The sequence below is a fragment of the Anomaloglossus baeobatrachus genome, chromosome 2 (genome assembly GCF_048569485.1).
Source record: "Anomaloglossus baeobatrachus isolate aAnoBae1 chromosome 2, aAnoBae1.hap1, whole genome shotgun sequence".
NCBI classification, from domain to species: Eukaryota; Metazoa; Chordata; class Amphibia; order Anura; family Aromobatidae; genus Anomaloglossus; species Anomaloglossus baeobatrachus.
The window spans coordinates 21,230,566-21,253,311 of NC_134354.1; the positions used below are offsets into that span (position 1 = coordinate 21,230,566).

The 22,746-nt window shown below is 58.2% G+C and overlaps 1 protein-coding gene and 1 long non-coding RNA gene across 3 annotated transcripts; both read left to right on the forward strand.

The window, feature by feature from the left end:
• The first annotated feature begins 87 nt into the window (after window positions 1-87).
• On the forward strand, window positions 88-22,531 carry CREG1 (cellular repressor of E1A stimulated genes 1). 2 transcript variants are annotated; one of them, XM_075332840.1, is made up of 4 exons: window positions 92-422; window positions 19,537-19,656; window positions 19,733-19,917; window positions 21,634-22,531. In XM_075332840.1, coding segments are annotated over exons 1-4 (594 nt in total). In that variant the 5' UTR covers window positions 92-134; the 3' UTR covers window positions 21,635-22,531. The 2 variants fall into 2 exon arrangements, with proteins under 2 accessions (XP_075188956.1, XP_075188955.1); XM_075332841.1 differs by lacking the exon at window positions 21,634-22,531 and having other exon boundaries at window positions 88-422; window positions 19,733-19,918.
• LOC142281321 (uncharacterized) lies at window positions 3,604-9,964 on the forward strand. Its single transcript, XR_012743439.1, has 3 exons — window positions 3,604-5,317; window positions 7,622-7,753; window positions 8,786-9,964. It is a non-coding gene; the product is annotated as an uncharacterized LOC142281321 (long non-coding RNA).
• Window positions 22,532-22,746: the final 215 nt, after the last annotated feature.

Sequence of the window (22,746 nt, forward strand, 5' to 3'; positions counted from 1 at the left end):
ACACCTACGGGCTGTTATTTGATTGGTTGACGCGTACTATTCTCCTATCCTATTGGTCGCACGTTACCCAGGCTCCTCCCCAGGGGCGGTGGGGTTCTCCTGCTGTCAGTACCGGCCTCCAGTCAGTGAGGAACATGAGCCGGGGTGGTATGGTCGGGTCTTGGGGGGGGTTTGTCGTGTTTTTCCTGGCCTTATCGCAGGGGGCAGCTTCTATCCCCCCTCACAATGAGACCGCCCGGGTCGCCCGGTTTGTGGCGCACAGGTGTGACTGGGGCGCTCTGGCCACTATCTCCAGCCACGATCCGGTGAAGGGAGCGCCATTCGCCAACGTGTTCTCCGTGAGTGACGGTCCCCGGGGCCAGAGCAGCGGAGTGCTGTACTTCTACCTGACCACCATGGAGATCTCCGTGCAGGACCTACAGGTGAGGGGGCGGTCCCTGGAGATGACGTCATCACTGTCAGGGCTCTGTGACGTCACTCTCACTACGACTAATGCTCCCCCTGACTGCGACTAATGCGCTCGCTCCCCCTGACTGCGACTAATGCGCCCGCTTCCCCCTTACTGCGACTAATGCGCCCGCTCCCCCTGACTGCGACTAATGCGCCCGCTCCCCCTGACTGCGACTAATGCGCCCGCTCCCCCTGACTGCGACTAATGCGCCCGCTCCCCCTGACTGCGACTAATGCGCCCGCTCCCCCTGACTGCGACTAATGCGCCCGCTCCCCCTGACTGCGACTAATGCGCCCGCTCCCCCTGACTGCGACTAATGCGCCCGCTCCCCCTGACTGCGACTAATGCGCCCGCTCCCCCTGACTGCGACTAATGCGCCCGCTCCCCCTGACTGCGACTAATGCGCCCGCTCCCCCTGACTGCGACTAGTGCGCCCGCTCCCCCTGACTGCGACTAGTGCGCCCGCTCCCCCTGACTGCGACTAATGCGCCCGCTCCCCCTGACTGCGACTAGTGCGCCCGCTCCCCCTGACTGCGACTAGTGCGCCCGCTCCCCCTGACTGCGACTAATGCGCCCGCTCCCCCTGACTGCGACTAGTGCGCCCGCTCCCCCTGACTGCGACTAGTGCGCCCGCTCCCCCTGACTGCGACTAGTGCGCCCGCTCCCCCTGACTGCGACTAGTGCGCCCGCTCCCCCTGACTGCGACTAATGCGCCCGCTCCCCCTGACTGCGACTAATGCGCCCGCTCCCCCTGACTGCGACTAATGCGCCCGCTCCCCCTGACTGCGACTAATGCGCCCGCTCCAACATCGCTGTGACTAATGCGCCCGCTCCCCCTGACTGCGACTAATGCGCCCGCTCCCCCTGACTGCGACTAATGCGCCCGCTCCCCCTGACTGCGACTAATGCGCCCGCTCCAACATCGCTGCGACTAGTGCGCCCGCTCCCCCTGACTGCGACTAATGCGCCCGCTCCCCCTGACTGCGACTAATGCGCCCGCTCCAACATCGCTGCGACTAGTGCGCCCGCTCCCCCTGACTGCGACTAATGCGCCCGCTCCCCCTGACTGCGACTAATGCGCCCGCTCCAACATCGCTGCGACTAGTGCGCCCGCTCCCCCTGACTGCGACTAATGCGCCCGCTCCCCCTGACTGCGACTAATGCGCCCGCTCCCCCTGACTGCGACTAATGCGCCCGCTCCCCCTGACTGCGACTAATGCGCCCGCTCCAACATCGCTGCGACTAGTGCGCCCGCTCCCCCTGACTGCGACTAATGCGCCCGCTCCCCCTGACTGCGACTAATGCGCCCGCTCCCCCTGACTGCGACTAATGCGCCGGCTCCCCCTGACTGCGACTAATGCGCCGGCTCCCCCTGACTGCGACTAATGCGCCGGCTCCCCCTGACTGCGACTAATGCGCCCGCTCCCCCTGACTGCGACTAATGCGCCCGCTCCCCCTGACTGCGACTAATGCGCCCGCTCCCCCTGACTGCGACTAATGCGCCCGCTCCCCCTGACTGCGACTAATGCGCCCGCTCCCCCTGACTGCGACTAATGCGCCCGCTCCCCCTGACTGCGACTAATGCGCCCGCTCCCCCTGACTGCGACTAGTGCGCCGGCTCCCCCTGACTGCGACTAGTGCGCCGGCTCCCCCTGACTGCGACTAATGCGCCGGCTCCCCCTGACTGCGACTAATGCGCCGGCTCCCCCTGACTGCGACTAATGCGCTTGCTCCCCCCTCACTGCGACTAATGCGCCCGCTCCCCCTGACTGCGACTAATGCGCTTCCTCCCCCTCACTGCGACTAATGCGCCCCCTGACTGCGACTAATGCGCCCGCTCCCCCTGACTGCGACTAATGCGCCCGCTCCCCCTGACTGCGACTAATGCGCCCGCTCCCCCTGACTGCGACTAATGCGCCCGCTCCCCCTGACTGCGACTAATGCGCCCGCTCCCCCTGACTGCGACTAGTGCGCCCGCTCCCCCTGACTGCGACTAGTGCGCCCGCTCCCCCTGACTGCGACTAGTGCGCCCGCTCCCCCTGACTGCGACTAATGCGCCCGCTCCCCCTGACTGCGACTAATGCGCCCGCTCCCCCTGACTGCGACTAATGCGCCCGCTCCCCCTGACTGCGACTAATGCGCCCGCTCCCCCTGACTGCGACTAATGCGCCGGCTCCCCCTGACTGCGACTAATGCGCCGGCTCCCCCTGACTGCGACTAATGCGCTTGCTCCCCCCTCACTGCGACTAATGCGCCCGCTCCCCCTCACTGCGACTAATGCGCTTCCTCCCCCTCACTGCGACTAATGCGCCCCCTGACTGCGACTAATGCGCCCGCTCCCCCTGACTGCGACTAATGCGCCCGCTCCCCCTGACTGCGACTAATGCGCCCGCTCCCCCTGACTGCGACTAATGCGCCCGCACCCCCTGACTGCGACTAATGCGCCCGCACCCCCTGACTGCGCCTAATGCGCCCGCTCGCCCTGACTGCGACTAATGCGCCCGCTCGCCCTGACTGCGACTAGTGCGCCCGCTCGCCCTGACTGCGACTAGTGCGCCCGCTCGCCCTGACTGCGACTAGTGCGCCCGCTCGCCCTGACTGCGACTAGTGCGCCCGCTCGCCCTGACTGCGACTAGTGCGCCCGCTCGCCCTGACTGCGACTAGTGCGCCCGCTCGCCCTGACTGCGACTAGTGCGCCCGCTCGCCCTGACTGCGACTAGTGCGCCCGCTCGCCCTGACTGCGACTAGTGCGCCCGCTCGCCCTGACTGCGACTAGTGCGCCCGCTCGCCCTGACTGCGACTAGTGCGCCCGCTCGCCCTGACTGCGACTAGTGCGCCCGCTCGCCCTGACTGCGACTAGTGCGCCCGCTCGCCCTGACTGCGACTAGTGCGCCCGCTCGCCCTGACTGCGCCTAATGCGCCCGCTCGCCCTGACTGCGACTAGTGCGCCCGCTCGCCCTGACTGCGACTAGTGCGCCCGCTCGCCATGACTGCGACTAGTGCGCCCGCTCGCCCTGACTGCGACTAGTGCGCCCGCTCGCCCTGACTGCGACTAGTGCGCCCGCTCGCCCTGACTGCGACTAGTGCGCCCGCTCGCCCTGACTGCGACTAGTGCGCCCGCTCGCCCTGACTGCGACTAGTGCGCCCGCTCGCCCTGACTGCGACTAGTGCGCCCCGCTCGCCCTGACTGCGACTAGTGCGCCCGCTCGCCCTGACTGCGACTAGTGCGCCCGCTGGAGGGCACTGCGGCCGCTGCCGCTGCCCCTGACTGCTGAGCCCCTCGCTACGTCCCCCCCATGGTCACCTCTCCCTCCTCCCCACTGTGCAATGCCCCCCGCTGCCCCCCTTCCCTGCTGGGACCTCCTACAGGGCATATAAACAGCTGCCGGAGTCCCTCCTTTCTCTTACCACATCTGCCCTCAGGGTGAGCATCGCCGATGGACCCCCTGGAAGCAGCGGTAAGAGAAAGGATCGGACGGGAGGGAGCCGATTGGCTTGCCTCCCTTGTGGGCACCAGCTCCCTCCTGCCGGTTCCCAGCAGCGGTGGGCGCAGGTCTTCCAGACCCTCCCGTCCACCGCAGCGTCTAAGCCCCACAACAGACCCCAGGCGCAGGGCGGCCCGGTCCAGAAGGTCCGGTCCGCTCTCACCCCCGGCCACCTATCCCCTGCCCCATCGGGCGTCGCATACAATAATATCGCGCAGCGCTGCTCCTCCGACACCCAGGCATGCTGCCCCCCACCAGGCATTGCGTTCGTCCGCGCCACGCAGCGATGCTCCCCCTCCCCTCAGGAATGCTGCCCCCACCCTGGCATCACGTTCGCCACCACAATGCAGAGCGCCTCCCCCCAGGCACTCTGCACCGCCCAGCATGACGCGCCCCTCATGTTGCTTACCGCTCCATGCTGAGGCTGCGTCACATCCGGTATCCATGGCAGCCGAGTCACTTCCTGTGACTCGGCAACCATGTGACTATACTGTACTTCCGGTTTTCGGCCCCCGGACCGGAAGTGATGTCATTAAAAGTAAAAGCGGCAAATTTAAAGGGAAATGCAGTCATAAACAAACATGCTTTATAACTGCATTTCCTGCCCAGCGTTCGCATTCTTTACAAAGCGAACGTGGTGGTCTGCAGCAGTCAAGCACCCACCCTCCAGCCAGCAATCTCCACTGCCCTCTAATCACACATCAGCATCCAGGCCACATTATGGGAGCATCAGAAAGCAGAAGCTCTTCAGCCGAGGGATCAGCACACTCTGACTCGCACCAGGAATACAGGGACCATCATGGGCACCTTGCCCAATCTGACCCTAGCAAGAGCACGGAGTTCCATGGTGAAGAGGATCCATCTTTACCCCTGACACCGCCATGCTCCAACCTACAGCTACAACCGCAGGAAATCCAAGGTACTCCTCCATTAGATTTACCCCCCCTGCACCCCCTGCCAACCCCTGCAATCCATCCATCGCCCATCCTGCCAGTAAGCCAACCGCAGATAGAAGCAAGGCACTCATCACGCGTGGGGTCAGCCGAGCCAGGATCATCAGCTCTCCATCGTAGACCCCTTAGGGGTCATAACCACAGAAGATCACCGTCCACTTCCCGCAGCAGAAGCCGAGATAGCCACGGGCGTCACTCCCGGCGCTCACGGCACAATCACCAGTTCCGTTCATCCAACCGCAGCAAGAGATCATCCCGCAGGAGACACCACACGCCATCCAGCACTGCGTCATCCGACTCTCGCCGCAGCCGCTCACTAAGCGGCCCTCCAGGCGAAAGGTTTGCTAATCACCACCACGGCAGCGAACCACTACCCGAAGAACTACCCCAGATGGCGGCGCCAGAGGACCAACCTACCACATCGGCCGGTGAGTACAGCTTTACCAGCGCTTGGGCAGGGGGGACCCATCCAGGAGTAATGAGGGAAGCGGTTCGTTCACCGTCGGGACTAGTTCTAGTTAACCCCGCGTTCGTAAAACGCCAAGACATAGCGCATCAGCGCCCTGACCTACACAGGGACATGTTCTATTGTGGTGTTTCACCGCTTGGAACCCACCTAACCCCGGAAACAGTCCAAAAAATTTGGGCTAATGATTATGTGGATATCTGGTCCCTAATATCTGCGGATCAAAACACCGTCGACAAGGAAAGACGAGGCAACGACCGCCAATTCGCTAAAAAATCCACCGTAGCCAAGACCATAAATAATTGGTTGCAGGCTTTCTGCGTTATGGGGTGCGTGATGGGTCAGAAGCACCCCGAACGATGCTCAGAACTCTTCACTTACTGCGACACCATTTACAACTCCTATAAAACCCATGGGGGATCAGCGTGGTGGAAGTATGATGAAGAATTTAGGAGACGCCTGGCACTCCAACCACAATTGGGTTGGGGTGTAAAGGCAACCGATTCGTGGCTCAGACTCATGATGGCGCAAAAGTCCTTTCAGTCCTTTCCAGGCCAATTTTCCCCAAACCACGGCACACCGGGAGCCGCAAACGTTCGCAGACCAGGTTGCTGCTGGCTCTTCAACGAAGGCCATTGCAGGTATCAAGGTCTCTGCAAATACAAGCATGAGTGTTCATCCTGCGGGGGAAATCACACCTCCACCAAATGCGATAAGCAAACAACAAGGCACCATGCAAAAAATGCACCACCAGGTCCCAAGGACCCCAGTGATCGTGCACGAGATGGAGCCATGGCTCGAACGTTACCCCAATAAGGCGGCGGCTGACACCATCAGAGACGGTTTCACCCACGGTTTCTTTATCCCCTTTAATTTCTCCTCAGAACCAACCTTTGCCCCCAACCTAAAATCTGCCCGGGACCTCCCACAGGTCCTGGAAAACAAATTACTCAAGGAAGTGGCACTAGGCCGCGTAGCAGGCCCATTCACTAAATTACCATTCCCAAACCTTCGCGTTTCACCCCTAGGGGTTGTGCCTAAAAAAGAAAAGGGTGAATTTCGCCTCATACACCACTTATCCTTCCCGGCCGGGAGGTCAGTAAATGACGGCATCCCCACAGAGGACTCAGCAGTGTCCTACGCGTCTTTTGACAAAGCAGTCAGACTGGTACGCAAAGCAGGGCAAGGAGCATTAATGGCTAAATCGGACATAGCGTCCGCCTTTCGCCTGCTACCAGTGCACCCTGATTGTCACCACCTGCTAGGGTGCTATTTCAACAAAAATTTCTTCTATGACATGTGTCTTCCCATGGGTTGCTCCATATCCTGCTCTCACTTCGAGCTCTTCAGCACCTTCCTAGAATGGGTGGTTAAGGACGTGGTAAAGATCAAATCAGTCACCCATTATCTAGATGATTTCCTGTTCGTTGGCCCCGCCAACTCGGAAACATGCGCTATTGCGTTAAATTCATTCCAGGCACTAGCGGACAAATTCGGGGTTCCGCTGTCAAACGAAAAAACAGTTGGCCCTGTGACATGCCTTTCCTTTTTGGGAATTGAAATAGACTCAATTACCATGATGTTTCGGTTACCACTGGAAAAGGTCCAAAAAACAACATCGCTCATCGACGGGTTCTGTGCGGTTCGTAAGGTAACCCTGGCGCAAATGCAATCTTTATTAGGCTTGCTCGCCTTCGCCTGTAGAGTCATGCCTATGGGAAGGATCTTTTCCCGTAGGCTTTGCCTGGCCACTAGGGGCATAGCTGCCCCCCACCACAGGATTCGCATCACCAGCGCCCTACGGGAGGACCTACGTGTATGGAGGTCTTTTCTAGCTACTTACAATGGACGCACGTGTTTCCAGGAACAGGAGGTTTCCAGCTCTGACATATCTCTATTTTCGGATGCTGCCGGGTCCACCGGATTCGGAGTTTTCCTTGGTCCCAAGTGGTGCGCTAGTCGCTGGCCCCAAAAATGGCACTTGTCAGGTTGGACAAAAAACCTCACTTTACTTGAGCTGTTCCCTATAATTGTAGCTACGGATCTTTGGGCAGATCAGCTGGCGAATAAACGAATCTGCTTCTGGACCGACAACATAAGTGTCGTCCACGCCATTAACCACCTGGCATCTTCTTCCCCGCCAGTGATCAGCTTACTGCGCTATTTAGTCCTCAAGTGCCTCGAGCATAACATCTGGTTCAGGGCCCGTCACGTGCCAGGGATCGATAACAATATTGCTGATGCCTTATCACGTTTTGAATTTCAGAAGTTTCGTGTATTACATCCGGAAGCGGACAGCATGGGCCAGAACTGTCCACAGTTCCTTTGGACGGTCCCCGAGGACAGCTGATGCCTTTGGTCCAGGCATCTCTAGCTCCATCTACGTGGCGTTCGTACGGTAAGGCTTGGAACGAATGGTTAAATATAGCACAACCGCTGCCTAGCCAGGTGTCTGCTTATTTTCTCAGCAACTCCGTTGCTCGGTATATAGCGCATTTGCATAGTAATGGCGTGTCGGGTATAGTAGCGCAGCAGCGGCTCGCAGGCATAGCCTTTCACTTCCGGGTTCGTGGATGGCCTGATGTCACCAAGTCCTTCCTGTTTACGCAGGCCGTTAAAGGCTGGAAGCGGAAGCGGCAGTGCACTGAAAGCAGAAGGCCCATTTCATTTGCCATCCTCTCAGGCATAATAAACCAGCTAGGCGACGTATGCGCCAATGACAGCGAGGTCCGCTTGTTCTCGACTGCCTTCTCGCTTGCATTCTTTGGGGCTTTACGAGTCAGTGAATTAGTCAGTAGATCATCAGCTCGTCCCGGGGGTCTGCTACGCGATGACGTTATAATTTGCAATGGTGGAGTACGAGTTCGCATAAGGCGCTCTAAAACTGATCAGCTCGGTAGAGGAGTTTGGTTTCCCGGCCCCCTCTGTCCCATCCTTATCTTGCAGTGTTACTTAGAGTCTCGGGTTCCCAATAAATTCTTTTTAGAGCACGCGGATGGATCCCCGCTCACGGCAACGCAGTTTTCAGCCTTGCTAAAAACGTCACTTTCCAACCTGGGCTTACAGCCAGGGGATTACAGCACACACTCCTTCCGCATAGGCGCAGCAACCGAGGCAGCAAGGGCCGGCTTCTCGAACGAGGAGATAAAGCGGATAGGGCGTTGGAAATCAGACTGTTTCTTCCGCTATATTAGGCCAGATCTAATTTAACCCCCCGATCCCTGCAAACCACCAAATTTTACACAAGTTTTAACCTCGAACCAGCCTCGGCAGTCACTACATCTTTCCACATCCCTCAGATAACTAATCATTGCTAACTGTTCAGTCCCGTAGTTCCGCCACCAAAAGCTATGACAACACTAATACAATGATGGACGCTGACACTATGATAAATATGCTGAGTACAGTTGCTAACAGCTTTTCTTCCTAGATCCGGCGAGACCTAGCATTTGGATCCTAGGTCACTCACACATATTCTGGGCAGCACGGCGGGCCGAGTCGAGACCAGGTGGAAGCGAGCTGGGATTTCATCACCTCAAGTTCCATTGGAGAGGAGTTCGGGGCATGGCCTGGACACAGGTCCTGCCCGAGGTAGTGAACATAGCAAGGATAGCCAGGGGCCCAGTAGTGCTAGTCATCCACGCGGGTGGGAACGACCTGGTAAATGTGAGGATCCAGGAACTGCTTGCGGTCATGCAAGCAGACCTGGATAGGTTTAGCGGCTTCTTCAGCAACGTAGTGGTGGTATGGTCCAGTATATTACCAAGATTAAGCTGGATAGGGGCAAGGAACATAGCGGCTGTGGAGAGGTCAAGGCGGCATGTCAATATGCAGATCGCCAAATTTATAGCATCAGGAAGAGGGATAGTGCTGGGACATGAGTTGCTGGAATCAGAGATCAGCAGATTGGTGCTAGAGGATGGTTTTAGCCTCAATGACATAGGTCTGGATATTTTCCTGTCAGACATCCAGGACGGGGTTGAGCGGGCCATGAGGGCCCTGTGTGGGGGTCGCAGCTCAGGCGTGGGCCTTCGCCACTCCGTGGCCGGTGGAAGAGGGATTTGGTGAGAGCCAACCTGCCACGGACGGCCGTAGGCATCGGGCCTCCTCCCTCAGGTTTAAGGCGGATTTGTGCCTGTGGTTAAAGCTGTGGCCAAAATATCAAGCAACCCCCTTTTTTATATCAAAATTGAATGGTGTTACGTGGATACCTTCAATAAAGAACAAAGAAAGATATTCCATGTGTGGTCTCCTTCATTGCGCGGTGGGGAGGGGGAACCGGTTGGTGGGTCTCGGCAGTCTGGAGGGCACTGCGGCCGCTGCCGCTGCCCCTGACTGCTGAGCCCCTCGCTACGTCCCCCCCATGGTCACCTCTCCCTCCTCCCCACTGTGCAATGCCCCCCGCTGCCCCCCTTCCCTGCTGGGACCTCCTACAGGGCATATAAACAGCTGCCGGAGTCCCTCCTTTCTCTTACCACATCTGCCCTCAGGGTGAGCATCGCCCGCCCTCCCTCCCTTAAGAAGGTTTTGTTACAAGTTCGGAAGTCACAGCCGGTGGAAGAGGGATTTGGTGAGAGCCAACCTGCCACGGACGGCCGTAGGCATCGGGCCTCCTCCCTCAGGTTTAAGGCGGATTTGTGCCTGTGGTTAAAGCTGTGGCCAAAATATCAAGCAACCCCCTTTTTTATATCAAAATTGAATGGTGTTACGTGGATACCTTCAATAAAGAACAAAGAAAGATATTCCATGTGTGGTCTCCTTCATTGCGCGGTGGGGAGGGGGAACCGGTTGGTGGGTCTCGGCAGTCTCGCCCTGACTGCGACTAGTGCGCCCGCTCGCCCTGACTGCGACTAGTGCGCCCGCTCGCCCTGACTGCGACTAGTGCGCCCGCTCGCCCTGACTGCGACTAGTGCGCCCGCTCGCCCTGACTGCGACTAGTGCGCCCGCTCGCCCTGACTGCGACTAGTGCGCCCGCTCGCCCTGACTGCGACTAGTGCGCCCGCTCGCCCTGACTGCGACTAGTGCGCCCGCTCGCCCTGACTGCGACTAGTGCGCCCGCTCGCCCTGACTGCGACTAATGCGCTCGCTGCGACTAATGCGCTGGCTCCCCCTCGCTGCGGCTCGTGCGCTGGCTCCCCCTCGCTGCGGCTCGTGCGCTGGCTCCCCCTCGCTGCGGCTCGTGCGCTGGCTCCCCCTCGCTGCGGCTCGTGCGCTGGCTCCCCCTCAATATTACTAGGTAGCATTAGCCAGGATAAAGTTGAGTCTCATTGCTTTTCCTTTCTGCACACTGTTAGTGTCCGCTCTAGGTGTCACCGCTCCTCTGCACTCGCTCCCTCTCTGCTGCGCTCGCTCCTCTGCACTCGCTCCCTCTCTGCTGCGCTCGCTCCCTCTCTTCTGCGCTTGCTCCTCTGCGCTCGCTCCCTCTCTGCTGCGCTCGCTCCCTCTCTGCTGCGCTCGCTCCCTCTCTGCTGCGCTCGCTCCCTCTCTGCTGCGCTCGCTCCTCTGCGCTCGCTCCCTCTCTGCTGCGCTCGCTCCTCTGCGCTCGCTCCCTCTCTGCTGCGCTCGCTCCTCTGCGCTCGCTCCCTCTCTGCTGCGCTCGCTCCCTCTCTGCTGCGCTCGCTCCTCTGCGCTCGCTCCCTCTCTGCTGCGCTCGCTCCCTCTCTGCTGCGCTCGCTCCCTCTCTGCTGCGCTCGCTCCCTCTCTGCTGCGCTCGATCCCTCTCTGCTGCGCTCGCTCCCTCTCTGCTGCGCTCGCTCCCTCTCTGCTGCGTTCGCTCCTCTGCACTCGCTCCCTCTCTGTTGCGTTCGCTCCTCTGCACTCGCTCCCTCTCTGCTGCGTTCGCTCCTCTGCACTCGCTCCCTCTCTGCTGCGTTCGCTCCCTCTCTGCTGCGCTCGCTCCTCTGCGCTTGCTCCCTCTCTGCTGCGCTCGCTCCTCTGCACTCGCTCCCTCTCTGCTGCGTTCGCTCCTCTGCACTCGCTCCCTCTCTGCTGCGTTCGCTCCTCTGCACTCGCTCCCTCTCTGCTGCGTTCGCTCCTCTGCACTCGCTCCCTCTCTGCTGCGTTCGCTCCTCTGCACTCGCTCCCTCTCTGCTGCGCTTGCTCCCTCTCTGCTGCGCTCGCTCCTCTGCGCTTGCTCCCTCTCTGCTGCGCTCGCTCCCTCTCTGCTGCGTTCGCTCCTCTGCGCTCGCTCCCTCTCTGCTGCGTTCGCTCCTCTGCGCTCGCTCCCTCTCTGCTGCGTTCGCTCCTCTGCGCTCGCTCCCTCTCTGCTGCGTTCGCTCCTCTGCGCTCGCTCCCTCTCTGCTGCGCTCGCTCCTCTGCACTCGCTCCCTCTCTGCTGCGCTCGCTCCTCTGCACTCGCTCCCTCTCTGCTGCGCTCGCTCCTCTGCACTCGCTCCCTCTCTGCTGCGCTCGCTCCTCTGCGCTCGCTCCCTCTCTGCTGCGCTCGCTCCTCTGCGCTCGCTCCCTCTCTGCTGCGCTCGCTCCCTCTCTGCTGTGCTCGCTCCTCTGCGCTCGCTCCCTCTCTGCTGCGCTCGCTCCGTCTCTGCTGCGCTCGCTCCGTCTCTGCTGCGCTCGCTCCTCTGCACTCGCTCCCTCTCTGCTGCGTTCGCTCCTCTGCACTCGCTCCCTCTCTGCTGCGCTTGCTCCTCTCTGCTGCGCTCGCTCCTCTGCGCTTGCTCCCTCTCTGCTGCGCTCGCTCCCTCTCTGCTGCGCTCGCTCCTCTGCGCTCGCTCCCTCTCTGCTGCGTTCGCTCCTCTGCGCTCGCTCCCTCTCTGCTGCGGTCGCTCCTCTGCGCTCGCTCCCTCTCTGCTGCGCTCGCTCCCTCTCTGCTGCGCTCGCTCCCTCTCTGCTGCGCTCGCTCCCTCTCTGCTGCGTTCGCTCCTCTGCACTCGCTCCCTCTCTGCTGCACTCGCTCCTCTGCGCTCGCTCCCTCTCTGCTGCGCTTGCTCCCTCTCTGCTGCGCTCGCTCCTCTGCGCTCGCTCCCTCTCTGCTGCGCTTGCTCCCTCTCTGCTGCGCTCGCTCCTCTGCGCTCGCTCCCTCTCTGCTGCGCTTGCTCCCTCTCTGCTGCGCTCGCTCCTCTGCGCTTGCTCCCTCTCTGCTGCGCTTGCTCCCTCTCTGCTGCGCTCGCTCCTCTGCGCTCGCTCCCTCTCTGCTGCGCTTGCTCCCTCTCTGCTGCGCTCGCTCCTCTGCGCTTGCTCCCTCTCTTCTGCGCTCGCTCCCTCTCTGCTGCGCTCGCTCCTCTGCGCTCGCTCCCTCTCTGCTGCGTTCGCTCCTCTGCGCTCGCTCCCTCTCTGCTGCGTTCGCTCCTCTGCGCTCGCTCCCTCTCTGCTGCGTTCGCTCTTCTGCGCTCGCTCCCTCTCTGCTGCGCTCGCTCCTCTGCACTTTCTCCCTCTCTGCTGCGCTTGTTCCTCTGCACTCGCTCCCTCTCTGCTGCGCTCGCTCCCTCTCTGCTGCGCTCGCTCCTCTGCGCTCGCTCCCTCTCTGCTGCACTCGGTCCCTCTCTGCTGCGCTCGCTCCTCTGCGCTCGCTCCCTCTCTGCTGCGCTCGCTCCCTCTCTGCTGCGCTCGCTCCCTCTCTGCTGCGCTCGCTCCCTCTCTGCTGCGCTCGCTCCCTCTCTGCTGCGCTCGCTCCCTCTCTGCTGCGTTCGCTCCTCTGCACTCGCTCCCTCTCTGCTGCGTTCGCTCCTCTGCACTCGCTCCCTCTCTGCTGCGTTCGCTCCCTCTCTGCTGCGCTCGCTCCTCTGCGCTTGCTCCCTCTCTGCTGCGCTCGCTCCTCTGCACTCGCTCCCTCTATGCTGCGTTCGCTCCTCTGCACTCGCTCCCTCTCTGCTGCGTTCGCTCCTCTGCACTCGCTCCCTCTCTGCTGCGTTCGCTCCTCTGCACTCGCTCCCTCTCTGCTGCGCTTGCTCCCTCTCTGCTGCGCTCGCTCCTCTGCGCTTGCTCCCTCTCTGCTGCGCTCGCTCCCTCTCTGCTGCGCTCGCTCCCTCTCTGCTGCGCTCGCTCCTCTGCGCTTGCTCCCTCTCTGCTGCGCTCGCTCCCTCTCTGCTGCGCTCGCTCCTCTGCGCTCGCTCCCTCTCTGCTGCGTTCGCTCCTCTGCGCTCGCTCCCTCTCTGCTGCGTTCGCTCCTCTGCGCTCGCTCCCTCTCTGCTGCGTTCGCTCCTCTGCGCTCGCTCCCTCTCTGCTGCGTTCGCTCCTCTGCGCTCGCTCCCTCTCTGCTGCGTTCGCTCCTCTGCGCTCGCTCCCTCTCTGCTGCGTTCGCTCCTCTGCGCTCGCTCCCTCTCTGCTGCGTTCGCTCCTCTGCGCTCGCTCCCTCTCTGCTGCGTTCGCTCTTCTGCACTCGCTCCCTCTCTGCTGCGCTCGCTCCCTCTCTGCTGCGCTCGCTCCTCTGCGCTCGCTCCCTCTCTGCTGCACTCGGTCCCTCTCTGCTGCGCTCGCTCCTCTGCGCTCGCTCCCTCTCTGCTGCGCTCGCTCCCTCTCTGCTGCGCTCGCTCCCTCTCTGCTGCGCTCGCTCCCTCTCTGCTGCGCTCGCTCCCTCTCTGCTGCGCTCGCTCCCTCTCTGCTGCGTTCGCTCCTCTGCACTCGCTCCCTCTCTGCTGCGTTCGCTCCTCTGCACTCGCTCCCTCTCTGCTGCGTTCGCTCCCTCTCTGCTGCGCTCGCTCCTCTGCGCTTGCTCCCTCTCTGCTGCGCTCGCTCCTCTGCACTCGCTCCCTCTATGCTGCGTTCGCTCCTCTGCACTCGCTCCCTCTATGCTGCGTTCGCTCCTCTGCACTCGCTCCCTCTCTGCTGCGTTCGCTCCTCTGCACTCGCTCCCTCTCTGCTGCGTTCGCTCCTCTGCACTCGCTCCCTCTCTGCTGCGTTCGCTCCTCTGCACTCGCTCCCTCTCTGCTGCGCTTGCTCCCTCTCTGCTGCGCTCGCTCCTCTGCGCTCGCTCCCTCTCTGCTGCGCTCGCTCCCTCTCTGCTGCGCTCGCTCCTCTGCGCTTGCTCCCTCTCTGCTGCGCTCGCTCCCTCTCTGCTGCGCTCGCTCCTCTGCGCTCGCTCCCTCTCTGCTGCGTTCGCTCCTCTGCGCTCGCTCCCTCTCTGCTGCGTTCGCTCCTCTGCGCTCGCTCCCTCTCTGCTGCGTTCGCTCCTCTGCGCTCGCTCCCTCTCTGCTGCGCTCGCTCCTCTGCGCTCGCTCCCTCTCTGCTGCGCTCGCTCCTCTGCGCTCGCTCCCTCTCTGCTGCGCTCGCTCCCTCTCTGCTGCGCTCGCTCCCTCTCTGCTGCGCTCGCTCCTCTGCGCTCGCTCCCTCTCTGCTGCGCTCGCTCCCTCTCTGCTGCGCTCGCTCCTCTGCGCTCGCTCCCTCTCTGCTGCGTTTGCTCCTCTGCGCTCGCTCCCTCTCTGCTGCGTTCGCTCCTCTGCGCTCGCTCCCTCTCTGCTGCGTTCGCTCCTCTGCACTCGCTCCCTCTCTGTTGCGCTTGCTCCTCTCTGCTGCGCTCGCTCCTCTGCGCTTGCTCCCTCTCTGCTGCGCTCGCTCCCTCTCTGCTGCGTTCGCTCCTCTGCGCTCGCTCCCTCTCTGCTGCGTTCGCTCCTCTGCGCTCGCTCCCTCTCTGCTGCGCTCGCTCCCTCTCTGCTGCGCTCGCTCCCTCTCTGCTGCGCTCGCTCCCTCTCTGCTGCGCTCGCTCCTCTGCGCTCGCTCCCTCTCTGCTGCGTTCGCTCCTCTGCGCTCGCTCCCTCTCTGCTGCGTTCGCTCCTCTGCGCTCGCTCCCTCTCTGCTGCGTTCGCTCCTCTGCGCTCGCTCCCTCTCTGCTGCGCTCGCTCCTCTGCGCTCGCTCCCTCTCTGCTGCGCTCGCTCCCTCTCTGCTGCGCTCGCTCCCTCTCTGCTGCGCTCGCTCCCTCTCTGCTGCGTTCGCTCTTCTGCACTCGCTCCCTCTCTGCTGCGCTCGCTCCTCTGCACTCTCTCCCTCTCTGCTGCGCTCGCTCCTCTGCACTCGCTCCCTCTCTGCTGCGCTCGTTCCTCTGCACTCGCTCCCTCTCTGCTGCGCTCGCTCCCTCTCTGCTGCGCTCGCTCCTCTGCGCTCGCTCCCTCTCTGCTGCACTCGCTCCCTCTCTGCTGCACTCGCTCCCTCTCTGCTGTGCTCGCTCCTCTGCGCTCGCTCCCTCTCTGCTGTGCTCGCTCCTCTGCACTCGCTCCCTCTCTGCTGCGCTCGCTCCTCTGCACTCGCTTCCTCTCTGCTGCGCTCGCTCCTCTGCACTCGCTCCCTCTCTGCTGCGCTCGCTCCTCTGCACTCGCTCCCTCTCTGCTGCGCTCGCTCCTCTGCGCTCGCTCCCTCTCTGCTGCGCTCGCTCCCTCTCTGCTGCGCTCGCTCCTCTGCGCTCGCTCCCTCTCTGCTGCGCTCGCTCCTCTGCGCTCGCTCCCTCTCTGCTGCGCTCGCTCCTCTGCGCTCGCTCCCTCTCTGCTGCGCTCGCTCCTCTGCGTTCGCTCCCTCTCTTCTGCGCTCGCTCCCTCTGCTGCGCTCGCTCCTCTGCGCTCGCTCCCTCTGCTGCGCTCGCTCCTCTGCGCTCGCTCCCTCTCTGCTGCGCTCGCTCCTCTGCGCTCGCTCCCTCTCTGCTGCGCTCGCTCCTCTGCGCTCGCTCCTCTGCGCTCGCTCCCTCTCTGCTGCGCTCGCTCCCTCTGCTGCGCTCGCTCCCTCTCTGCTGCGCTCGCTCCCTCTCTGCTGCGCTCGCTCCCTCTCTGCTGCGCTCGCTCCTCTGCACTCGCTCCCTCTCTGCTGCGCTCGCTCCTCTGCGCTCGCTCCCTCTGCTGCGCTCGCTCCTCTGCGCTCGCTCCTCTGCGCTCGCTCCTCTGCGCTCGCTCCCTCTCTGCTGCGCTTGCTCCTCTGCGCTCGCTCCCTCTCTGCTGCGCTCGCTCCCTCTCTGCTGCGCTCGCTCCCTCTCTGCTGCGCTCGCTCCTCTGCACTCGCTGTTTTCATATTTTCATCTTTTCTGTATTTCTCTTTCTGCTTTTGCTCTGGATGACTCAGCAGATGACTCAGCAGAACGCAGCCAGTTTTGCAATGTTTGTGGCACGGGATCTGGAGCGGCTGTTGCTTGTGTCTGTGGCTCGTGAGACGGGGGCAGAGGTCCTGTACTCAGCCTATATATGGATTATAGACCCTATAGGCGGACTATAGAGCCTATAGACGGATTAGTTACATGATCCTCCTCGGAGAGCTGTTATGTATCACACCTCGTGACCGGAGGGAACATGGACATGCATTACTACTACTAGGGGAATAAATGTAAATATTGAGACACTTAGGGTATAAAAAAAATGCCAGTGTTATGTGCCCAACAGCCAGCGTCGAGGCGTATCTCGTATATTGGGTTCCTGCCTAAGGCCTCTACCTGGGCTGAACAGACTGCAATCTCTAATTTTCTAGTAAAATAAAATAAGATTGCAGTCTGTGCAGCCCAGGGAGAGGCATTAGGCAGGAACCCAGCATACGAGATACGCCTTGACACTGGCTGCTGGGCTCGGATAACGCTCGCCGCTTTTTATATGCTAAGTTGTTCAGTTTCTACATTTATTTTCCTAGCGGTAATGCACGTCCAAGTTCCTATACTCAGTGTCTGTATACCTCAGCGTCTCAGAGTGCAGCTGTTTATTTCATGTTCCGTTTGCACCTGTTCACACTTGTCTGTTAGGCAGTGCCGTCCGCTTTCTTATTTTGATATTTTATATATGATCTGTGCGCCTAGGTGATGACTCCCTGTAATTTCTTCTTTTTGTATCTGATCAGTTCCTTCTATAGCTGCATTATGAGTTGGAACTTGAGTTATCTGCCTTTTGTACACTGCAGCTTTGCTTCTTGTTATTGCATGCTCTTTGTCTCAGGCTGCTGCTATTTCAACCCTCATACTTTACACTGCAACTTTGCTTGTTCTTATCTTTTGCTGTGTGTTCCATGCTGCTGCTCAGTTCCTCCTTCATGCTTTACACTGCAGCTCTGCTTGTTCTTATTTTTTGGCTGTGTTTCATTATTCTGCTTAGTTCCATCCCCATGCTTTATACTGCAGCTCTGCTTTATGTTTTGCTTTCTGTGAGACTCAAGCAGGATCCTGCTTCCATCCTCATACTTTACACTGCAGCTTTGCTTGTACTTATCTTTGGCTGTGTGTTTCATTATTTTGCTTAGTTCCTCCACCATGCTTTACACTGCAGCTCTGCTTGTTCTTATTGTTTGCTGTGTGTTCCATGCTGCTGCTCAGTTTCTCCGCCATACTTTACACTGCAGTTCTGCTTGTACTTATCTTTGGCTGTGTGTTTCTTTATTCTGCTTAGTTCCTCCACCATGCTTTACACTGCAGCTCTGCTTGTTCTTATTGTTTGCTGTGTGTTCCATGCTGCTGCTCAGTTTCTCCTTCATGCTTTACACTACAGCTCTGCTTGTTCTGATCTTTGGCTGTGTGTTCCATGATGCTGCTCAGTTCCTCCACCATGCTTTACACTGCAGCTCTGCTTGTTCTTATTGTTTGCTGTGTGTTCCATGATGCTGCTCAGTTCCTCCACCATGCTTTACACTGCAGCTCTGCTTGTTCTGATCTTTTGCTGTGTGTTCCATGCTGCTGCTCAGTTCCTCCACCATGCTTTACACTGCAGCTTTGCTTGTTCTTATTGTTTGCTGTGTGTTCCATGATGCTGCTCAGTTCCTCCACCATGCTTTACACTGCAGCTCTGCTTGTTCTGATCTTTTGCTGTGTGTTCCATGCTGCTGCTCAGTTCCTCCACCATGCTTTACACTGCAGCTTTGCTTGTTCTTATTGTTTGCTGTGTGTTCCATGATGCTGCTCAGTTCCTCCGCCATGCTTTACACTGCAGCTCTGCTTGTTCTTATTGTTTGCTGTGTGTTCCATGATGCTGCTCAGTTCCTCCGCCATGCTTTACACTGCAGCTCTGCTTGTTCTTATTGTTTGCTGTGTGTTCCATGATGCTGCTCAGTTCCTCCGCCATGCTTTACACTGCAGCTCTGCTTGTTCTTATTGTTTGCTGTGTGTTCCATGCTGCTGCTCAGTTTCTCCGCCATGCTTTACACTGCAGCTCTGCTTGTTCTTATTGTTTGCTGTGTGTTCCATGATGCTGCTCAGTTCCTCCGCCATGCTTTACACTGCAGCTCTGCTTGTTCTTATTGTTTGCTGTGTGTTCCATGATGCTGCTCAGTTCCTCCGCCATGCTTTACACTGCAGCTCTGCTTGTTCTTATTGTTTGCTGTGTGTTCCATGATGCTGCTCAGTTCCTCCGCCATGCTTTACACTGCAGCTCTGCTTGTTCTTATTGTTTGCTGTGTTCCATGATGCTGCTCAGTTCCTCCGCCATGCTTTACACTGCAGCTCTGCTTGTTCTTATTGTTTGCTGTGTGTTCCATGATGCTGCTCAGTTCCTCCGCCATGCTTTACACTGCAGCTCTGCTTGTTCTTATTGTTTGCTGTGTGTTCCATGATGCTGCTCAGTTCCTCCGCCATGCTTTACACTGCAGCTCTGCTTGTTCTTATTGTTTGCTGTGTGTTCCATGATGCTGCTCAGTTCCTCCGCCATGCTTTACACTGCAGCTCTGCTTGTTCTTATTGTTTGCTGTGTGTTCCATGATGCTGCTCAGTTCCTCCGCCATGCTTTACACTGCAGCTCTGCTTGTTCTTATTGTTTGCTGTGTGTTCCATGATGCTGCTCAGTTCCTCCGCCATGCTTTACACTGCAGCTCTGCTTGTTCTTATTGTTTGCTGTGTGTTCCATGATGCTGCTCAGTTCCTCCGCCATGCTTTACACTGCAGCTCTGCTTGTTCTTATTGTTTGCTGTGTGTTCCATGATGCTGCTCAGTTCCTCCGCCATGCTTTACACTACAGCTTTGCTTGTTCTTATTGTTTGCTGTGTGTTCCATGATGCTGCTCAGTTCCTCCGCCATGCTTTAAACTGCAGCTTTGCTTGGCTGAACGATTCTGGGGATTGGATTCGCCCTTGTGCCGGGATAGACGACAACTTTTTGGGTTTTTGATGATGAAAGTTCTTCTAGACTTGGATGTGGCCTCTCAGCAGCGCCCCCTGCTGTCACAGCCAGAGTGGACGGGGTTGGCAGGACACTGGGCATGGGTGGATCACCAGATGTCTGGAGTTCGCTGGTTGTGTGCGACGTTTCGGCTCTTACCATTTCCTCTTCTTCTCTTCCTCGTCAGCTGAACCCCAACGCGTCCCTGACCATGTCCCTGGCGCAGACGCCATACTGCCGGCAGGAGCACTACGACCCCCAGAGTCCGCTGTGCGCTCATATCATATTGTCCGGCAGCGTCCAGGAGGTGAGGAGCCGCGCCGGCCCGGTGTGTGCTGTATATACTATATACTGTGTATATATAACCAGTACTTTACACCCAGGTTCCCACCGCGGAGACGGACAAAGCGAAGCTGGCGCTGTTCAGCCGCCACCCGGAGATGGAGACTTGGCCGCGTGACCACAACTGGTTTTTCGCCAAACTGAACATTACAAATATCTGGGTGCTGGATTACTTCGGGGGGATCAAAACCGTCTCACCAGAGGAATATTACCAAGCCAAACCTTAGTGAGTACCGGACCCCACCTGACCAGTATATACTATATACACCAGAGGGAACGGCCACCACCTAACAGGTGTACGCTAGAAGAGATGACCACCACCTGACAGCCATACACTAGAAGGAATGACCACCACCTGACAGCCATACACTACAAGGAATGACCACCACCTGACAGCCATACTCTAGAAGGAATGACCACCACCTGACAGCCATACACTAGAAGAAACCACCACCACCTGTCAGCCATACACTAGAAGGAATGACCACCACCTGACAGCCATACACTAGAAGAAACCACCACCACCTGACAGCCATACACTAGAAGGAACGACCACCACCTGACAGCCATACACTAGAAGGAACGACCGCCCCCTGACAGCCATACACTAGAAGGAATGCCCGCCACCTGACAGCCATACACTAGAAGGAATGCCCGCCCCCTGACAGCCATACACTAGAAGGAACGACCACCACCTGACAGCCATACTCTAGAAGGAATGACCACCACCTGACAGCCATACACTAGAAGGAATGACCACCACCTGACAGCCATACACTAGAAGAAACCACCACCACCTGACAGCCATACACTAGAAGGAATGACCACCACCTGACAGCCATACACTAGAAGAAACCACCACCACCTGACAGCCATACACTAGAAGGAACGACCACCACCTGACAGCCATACACTAGAAGGAACGACCGCCCCCTGACAGCCATACACTAGAAGGAATGCCCGCCACCTGACAGCCATACACTAGAAGGAACGACCGCCCCCTGACAGCCATACACTAGAAGGAACGACCACCACCTGACAGCCATACACTAGAAGGAATGACCGCCACCTGACAGCCATACACTAGAAGGAATGACCGCCACCTGACAGCCATACACTAGAAGGAACGACCGCCACCTGACAGCCATACACTAGAAGGAATGACCGCCACCTGACAGCCATACACTAGAAGGAATGACCGCCACCTGACAGCCGTACACTAGAAGGGATGACCGCCCCCTGACAGCCGTACACTAGAAGGAATGACCGCCACCTGACAGCCATACACTAGAAGGAACGACCGCCACCTGACAGCCATACACTAGAAGGAACGACCGCCCCCTGACAGCCATACACTAGAAGGAATGACCGCCACCTGACAGCCATACACTAGAAGGAATGACCGCCCCCTGACAGCCATACACTAGAAGGAACGACCGCCCCCTGACAGCCATACACTAGAAGGAATGACCGCCACCTGACAGCCATACACTAGAAGGAACGACCGCCCCCTGACAGCCATACACTAGAAGGAATGACCGCCACCTGACAGCCATACACTAGAAGGAATGACCGCCACCTGACAGCCGTACACTAGAAGGAATGACCACCACCTGACAGCCATACACTAGAAGGAATGACCACCACCTGACAGCCGTACACTAGAAGAAACAACCGCCCCCTGACAGCCGTACACTAGAAGAGATGACCACCCCCTGACAGCCGTACACTAGAAGGAATGACCACCCCCTGACAGCCGTACACTAGAAGGAATGCCCGCCCCCTGACAGCCGTACACTAGAAGGAATGCCCGCCCCCTGACAGCCGTACACTAGAAGGAATGACCGCCCCCTGACAGCCATACACTAGAAGGAACGACCACCACCTGACAGCCGTACACTAGAAGGAATGACCGCCATCTTTTTTTCTTTTTCTCCTTAAGGTCTGACCTGCGTCTCCGGCTCGTCTGGACTTCCTCCTTCCGATGCCGCCGTGCCTTTTCTCTCTGTTATCTGCTGTCCATTAATCTAATCTTACAGCAGCGCTCGGGTTTTATATAAAGTTTTATCATTGCTTAAAAAGAAAGTTCAAAAACTTTTTAATACTCTTTAAACCTCATTTCCGGAGCTTCGAATGTATCAGGAAACGTCAGTATGAATGATGAGTGTTCCCATTCACTGACACGGAGCAGAGATCCTGGAAGTGATGAACAAACTTTAGCAGAAAGTTTAGAAACTTTTAATTTTGAATTTATGAAACTTTATTTGCATAAAAATGAAAAACAAAACTAACATTTAATCTTTACAAAATATGATGGCTGCTTGTTTTGTTTTTTTTTTGTTTTTTAAGGGACATACCACCCAAATGCAGCGTTATATTGTAGAGTCTATTATAGTCCTGGGCTGCGTTATTTGGGATTATTTGCTTTAATATTTCCCATTCAGTCCTGCAATGATCTCCCCTCGCTGCAGAGGACCCGTCCTGTCCCGTCCCTGCCTCCAGTGAGCAGCGTGTAATACCTCTTGTCTCCTGTGGGGGCGCTGTGCAGGGAAATCGAACCTTTGCTGCCGCGGATTGGCAGGAAATCATGAGACCAACTGAATGTTAAGGGATTTGCAAAGTGAAAAACCCCTTTAAGTGCCACTTTCCCATTGTAAATGTGACAACCAGGGCTTGCTGAGACTTATAGTACGCCTTTAAAGAAACCAACCCCATCCGCACGTGGATCGTCCCAGTATACATCGCTGCGTTAATTGTGGAGCTGAATCGCTATATTAATGCTTACTACGTCTTTCAATGATTTGTACTTTTTAAATAAAGTTATATTTTTTTGCATACGACGTGTTGAATGTTGATGTCCAGTATCCTGAAATACTCTGTGCTGCTGGGGACCTGTAGTAACATTTAATATTTTGCTTAAAAGTGGTTCTCCGTCCTGTTAATTAAAAGGGTTTGGATTAGCTCTTATCATAGAGGGGAGCGGTATGTGATCGTAGAGGGGAGCGGTATGTGATCGTAGAGGGGAGCGGTATGTGATCATAGAGGGGAGCGGTAT

Coding starts and splice junctions, on each gene's coding strand:
- CREG1 (XM_075332841.1), top strand. CDS start 135: ATGAGCCGGGGTGGTATGGTCGGGTCTTGGGGGGGGTTTGTCGTGTTT. Junction 423..19,536: donor TCTCCGTGCAGGACCTACAG/GTGAGGGGGCGG, acceptor CTTCCTCGTCAG/CTGAACCCCAACGCGTCCCT. Junction 19,657..19,732: donor TGTCCGGCAGCGTCCAGGAG/GTGAGGAGCCGC, acceptor CTTTACACCCAG/GTTCCCACCGCGGAGACGGA.